At 39.3% G+C, this 6,283-nt stretch overlaps 1 protein-coding gene across 1 annotated transcript; it reads left to right on the top strand.

Annotated features, from left to right (window-relative positions):
* The first annotated feature begins 663 nt into the window (after nucleotides 1-663).
* On the top strand, nucleotides 664-1,626 carry LOC122925442 (olfactory receptor 11L1-like). Its single transcript, XM_044276802.1, has one exon. It carries the CDS (start codon nucleotides 664-666, stop codon nucleotides 1,624-1,626), a length of 963 nt encoding a protein of 320 aa, XP_044132737.1.
* Nucleotides 1,627-6,283: the final 4,657 nt, after the last annotated feature.

The following is a 6,283-nucleotide window of genomic DNA, read 5'->3' as shown; positions in this document are numbered from 1 at the left end:
CTTTTCTGGTGTATCTACAGCTGTCAAGCTGGCTTCAATGTTTTAGAAATCAGTTTATATATATTTTTTTATCGTTTAAATATTGTTCACTATAAAATACATACCCTATCGCCACAAAAAAACAGAAAAAAAGTAATAGAAAATAGTTAATAAGGTATACATATCTCAAAATGGTACTGGTATCAGAGCACATCCTCTAAAATTATTCAAAAAAAAAAGTTGTGATGCAAAACAAAATGTCTTCTTTCCATGCGCTATGCTTTAATTATAAAGGTCAGCAACAAAAAACACACAAAAAAATGGTAGAACTGCTCTGTTTTAATTTTTTTTGCACTCCCCAAAAAATATATAAATAATAATAAAAGGCAAGCTAGCCTTCTTCAACATGGTTCAACAAGACCACATACAGGTACATCAACGGAAACATAAAAAATATATATAATGCAAGTACAAATAAACAAAAACAAAAAAATATTCAGTCTAAAGTAAAAGTTAAAGATCAACTGATTCATATTTTCATTTTGACACAGATTTCTCAGGTACCAAGAAGAAAAAAGGTTCCAGTTCATTAGATTTATTGGTGGCAAAAATCTATGGAATCAGAATTAAGATGACTAACTAGAAACAAGACCCTGGACTGTGCTGTACTTCAGGACTATGAATATGCAATCTAATAATTTTAGTTTGGTGACAGAAATATTTCTCTTGGGATTTCAGAATATACTGAATTTTAAGATTTTCTTTTCTCTTCTGCTTCTGTCCATCTTCTTTGTGACAGTATGTGGAAACCTCCTCATCATTCTAGCGGTGTCCTACAGCCGATCTCTCCATTCTCCCATGTACTTCTTCCTCACACAGCTATCCTTCTCAGATATCCTCCTTACCACCATCATAATACCTAACATGCTCCACATTTTGCTCTATGAAGGAACGTCTGTGTCTTTTATCGGCTGCTTAATACAATTTTACCTGTTTATAGCCACAGAGGCATTCGAATGCCTTCTCCTGACCGTGATGTCCTATGACCGGTATCAGGCAATCTGCAACCCTCTACATTACACCACAGTAATTGACAATTTATTCTGTCTAAAAGCCATTTTGGTAATCTGGTTGATGATTTTTTGCATGATTTTGATGTTTTCTGTAACAATGAGTCAATATCAGTTCTGTGGACCCAATGTCATTGACCATTTCTTCTGTGATTTGGATCCCGTACTTGAACTTTCCTGCTCAGATTCTTCTTTAGTTAAAATAGAAAGTATGATCCTGGCTATACCTATTGTCTTGTGCCCATTTACTGTGATCATTGTTTCATATGTGTACATTATCTTCACTATACTGAAGATTCCGTCTGTGACCGGGAGGCAGAAGACCTTTTCCACCTGCAGCTCTCACCTAGCTGTAGTGTCTATATATTACGGGACAATTATTACTATGTATTCATTCCCAAATACGGAGGGTGTAAAGAAAATTCTCTCCTTGTTCTACACTGTTATCACTCCAATTCTGAACCCTGTTATATACAGTCTGAGTAACAGAGATATTAAGCAAGCTTTTAGAAAGCTATTGAGCAAAGTGTCTTCTGGCCTTCAAACACGTTGTCTCAGAGGTCTGTCTCCTTTGTAATTTTCGTATTAGGCAATAGAGGTTAAATATGGCAGTGATGGACAGGCCTATTATTTGTGGCAGGAGGTCACATATTAGAGCCCTAAAGGTTTTTGCATATGGCCATATTATAACCCTAAGGCCTCTTTCACACAAGCGTGTCCGGATAAGGTCCGGATGCGTTGCGTCAAACCCGCACGAGTAGCTACCCAATTGCAGTCAGTTTTGACTGCGATTGCGTTCCGTTGTTCAGTTTTTATTGCGTGGGTGCAATGCGTTTTGCACGCGCGTGATAAAAAACTGAATGTGGTACACAGACCCCAACTTCTTCACAGAAGTTCAGGTTTGGGTTCAAGGTTGTGTAGATTGTATTATTTTCCCCTTTAACATGGTTATAAGGGAAAACAATAGCATTCCTAATACAGAATGCTAAGTAAAATAGGGCTGGAGGGGTTAAAAAAATAAAAAATAATTTAACTCACCTTAATCCACTTGTTTGTGCAGCCCAGCTTCTCTTCTGTCTTCATCTGTGAGGAAAAGGACCTTTGATGACGTCACTACGCTAATCACATGGTCCATCACATGATCTTTTACCATGGTGATGGATCATGTGATGGACCATGTGATGAGCGTAGTGACGTCATCAAAGGTCCTTTTCCTCAGAGATAAAGACAGAATAGATGTGGGCTGTGCGAACAAGTGGATTAAGGTTAAATTATTTATATTTTTTTTAACCCCTCCAGTCCTATTTTACTTTGTATTCTGTATTCAGAATGCTATTATTAGGGAAAATAATAATGATCGGGTCCCTATCCCGATCGTCTCCTAGCAACAGTGCGTTAAAATTGCACCGCATCCGCACTTGCTTGCAGATGCTTGCGATTTTCGCGCAGCCCCATTCACTTCTATGGGCGTGAAAAACGCACAAAATGGAGTTTGCTGCTTTTTTTACACAACGCACAAGTGATGAGTGAAAATCACCGCTCATGTGCAGAGCCCCATAGAAATGAATGGGTCCGGATTCAGAGCGGGTGAACTCGCCCGTGTGAAAGAAGCCTAAGGATAATTCTGTATCCTGCTCTATTACTGTAGATCTGCATGTACACAATTAGTGTTGGGCGCGAATATTCGAATTGCGAATATTAATCGAGAATATCGGCACTTCGACAATTCGAGAATACTTAGAATATAGTGATATATATTCGTAATTTTGAATATTCTAGATATTTTTTCCATCAGTAACCTCCCTTCTTGCTTGTAGGCCAATGAGAAGGCTGCAATGTCTTTGTCTGAGCTTAGCAACATCTCTAGCAACCAATAGGAAAGTTGCCTCCCCCTTACTATATAAGAACCTCCCCAGCAGCCATTTTATGCAGTATTTTGCAGTTCTAAGAGAGAGAGCAGTGAAATTGCTGTGCTCTGTGCTTTACTGTGTCATTACATTAGATAGTTAGTTAATATATATAATACAGATAGTCAGTGGGAGATAGTCAGTGTAGGGTATATCCTGATATAGTGGAGCTGATAGGTTCTGCTGTCCCTACATACATGCTACAGACTGTGATGTCACAAGTTCACAACAATACTTAGTGCACCAATCACTAATATGTAGAGTTGAGCTTGAATATTCGGATAACAAATTTTAATTGCGAATATCGCAAATATTTAGAATATAGTGCTATATTTTCGTTATATTAAATATTTGTAATTTTTTTCCATCTGAACTCAGGATTCCTCCCTGCTTTTTGCTTGTGGGCTAATGACGTCATTTGCCCACAAGCAAGAAGCAGGTAGGAATCATGTGTTCACTTCAGATGGGAAAAAAAAATGACTAATATTCTAAAAAAACTAATATATGGCACTATATTCAATATAGTGCTATATATTCGGATTTTAGAATATTCATCCTTTTTTTTCCATCTGAAATCATGATTCCTCCCTGCTTAAGTTGCGTGTGGGCAAATGACTCATTGGCCCACAAGCAAGAAGCAGGGAGGAATCCTGTGTTCAGATGGAAAAAATTGCAAATATTCATAAAAACGAATATATAGCACTATATTCTATAGTGCTATATATTCGTTTTTGACACACGTCTGTACTGAGCGCATAGTATTCACATATAACGCGATCATTACCTTGCTGATATTCACATAAAAAAAAAAGAATGTAGAATATAACGGATATACGAATTTGCGAATATATGACGAATATTCTACAAAATGTTTGCGAAATATCACGAATTTGAATATGACTCCTGCCGCTCATCACTACTAATATGTAGTCAGACCTGTTAAAATGGGAAGTTGCACGTATTGCGCCAAAATATTTGCATCATTAGTGTCGATTTTGCAATCGCGAACATATTGGAGCACTCTATCTGAATATAAAGCTATTGCAATGTTCTGCCGTGCCGACCATTTTCTCCAGTCTCAGGAAACTTCTAGTAGCTTGAAAAATGTAGCTATAGTGACCCACGTCTGTATTGCGCACATTACGCGCATATTACATTGCCGATTTTCGCAATCAAGACAATATTCACAAATTCTTAAATTTGCTAATATATGATGAATAGTCTACAAAATATTCAAGAAATATCGCAAATTCGAATATTGCCCCTGCCGCTCATCACTATACACAATCATAAATCTCTGGTGAAAGTGCCTGGTGGAAAATACAGAGGGATGGAAGAGGCACAGGGTTGTGGATAGGAAACTTGGATAACAGTAGTTTCACTTCATCTAATAGTAAGAGAGTCCATGATGGACATCAGATATTCCAGAGATTTTTCTGCAAATACATTTTCTGTTGGTTCAGTCTTCATTAGTGATGGGCAAATTTGATTTGGCTGCTTCGCCGAATTTCACAAAGAAATTTAATTTGTGATGAATTACTTGTTCACAAAGTGCATTCCTTTGCATTTATTGGGTGCAATGACGGGGAACGGCGATCGCGGCACCCCGTCATTGAACCCTTCAGATGCCGCGTTCATCGATGATTGCAGCATTTGATGCTACAATTGAGGCTTTTAAGGCTTTAATTAGGTAAAAAAAAACATACCTTATCCATTTGCTCGTGGAGAGGCCATCGTGGCCATCTTGATTGACGTCACCATGCCCGGCCAGCCCGCTGGCATGGTGACATCACACTTCACCCAACGCAAGATTTCGTGCAATATCTTCAATCAATATGGCTGCGACGGACTCTCTGCAAGCAAATTTATGAGGTAAGTATGCTATTAATTTTTTATTTTTTTTGCCTCCTTTTCAGGTAAAATACATTCATTACCATGAACCGCGAGGAAATTCAGCTTCGCAGCTAACCAAATTTTTCCTGAAATTGGGATCAGTCACTTCATATGGCTTCAATTCACTCAACACTAGTCTTCATTATTAAAGGGTCACTGAGTTTTGATCGGCGAGGGACAGTTACAGATCACCGAGTGTGGACGCACTGTGCCAACCAACAGGTTTGACTTAGGGCTAACCCTAAGGGTGTTATCATTACTCTGCCCAGTATTCACACTTTAATCACTGTAGAGGGATTTGTACTTCACTACAAGAAAACAACCAGTGTGGTGGGCCGCTGACCCATTGGAATCAGAGACTCCGGTACCAGCGCTTGGAGCTCAGGATGTAGAAAATTTACCAAAACTGCAGGCATGTGTGAACAAGCACTTTGTTTTTTGGTAACTTGGAGTCTTGACTGTAGACAAACACAAAGACACAGGGAGAAGCTTGCAAGCATTGTGGTGAGCAGACTGGGGGGGATGGACAATACAGATGTTCTAGGTAAAAAGAACTTGATTCTGTAAACTAGTGGTACTGGAACACACAGGTGAAGCAGGTAAACATGGGAGAACAGGAACACAGGTGGGGATAATACAGAGAAGATGCATGTAAGATGCAAGAGAATAGCAGAAGCACTAAGTGATAAAGCAAGGCGTAGTCTGAACACAGCCCAAAGTCAGGGCAGGTTGCGTTGGTGCATACTGTATTCCAGATAGCAAATCAAAGGTTGGAGCAGGTGTTAAGGAGCAGAATCTGTAGGCAGGCAAAGTACAGAATCCAAGTAGTCATACAACAGGCCACACTTTCGCTGGTAACCAGATACTAGAAAACCCAAAGCTCAGGCACCCTCCCCTTGTAGTGGCAGCCTTAAATACCAAGGGAACCTCAGACATTGGCTAGGGAAGGCTAAGAGACTAGGTGAGTGTGCTCATGCCCTAATGGTACAAAGACTAGAGCAATGAAGAAAGCAGCTTGTAGAGGTTTCCAGGTGTCATGGTAAGTAGCAGGGCAGCAGTGGGCACAGACCACTGACCTAACAGGGACTGAGTGCTGAGACCCCCACCAATCGCTAGAATGAGGAGAGAGAAGCACCAATCAAAGCTCTTGATATGTCTGTATGACATTTTAAAAGTTTTCTGAAAACTCAGAGACCCTTTAATTTGCAATGAGTTACATTTATTTGTCCTATACATGTCCTTACAGGTATCCCACTAGGATAAGTTTAGAAAAGGACCTTCTCTCCCACAACATGACACCAAGGTCTATAACTGTGTTGTCCTACTGTGCATAAAAGCCAAAAACAGTCCCCATGTACACCCACTAAGCGAAAAATCTCTATAAAGTGCCATTGAATAAAGTATTTACATAACATATGAAAGAGGAAGACAAAG

Source organism: Bufo gargarizans, chromosome 2 (assembly GCF_014858855.1).
Source record: "Bufo gargarizans isolate SCDJY-AF-19 chromosome 2, ASM1485885v1, whole genome shotgun sequence".
Taxonomy (NCBI): domain Eukaryota; kingdom Metazoa; phylum Chordata; class Amphibia; order Anura; family Bufonidae; genus Bufo; species Bufo gargarizans.
This window is presented reverse-complemented; position numbering and strand designations above follow the sequence as displayed.

Coding starts and splice junctions, on each gene's coding strand:
- LOC122925442 (XM_044276802.1), top strand. CDS start 664: ATGCAATCTAATAATTTTAGTTTGGTGACAGAAATATTTCTCTTGGGA.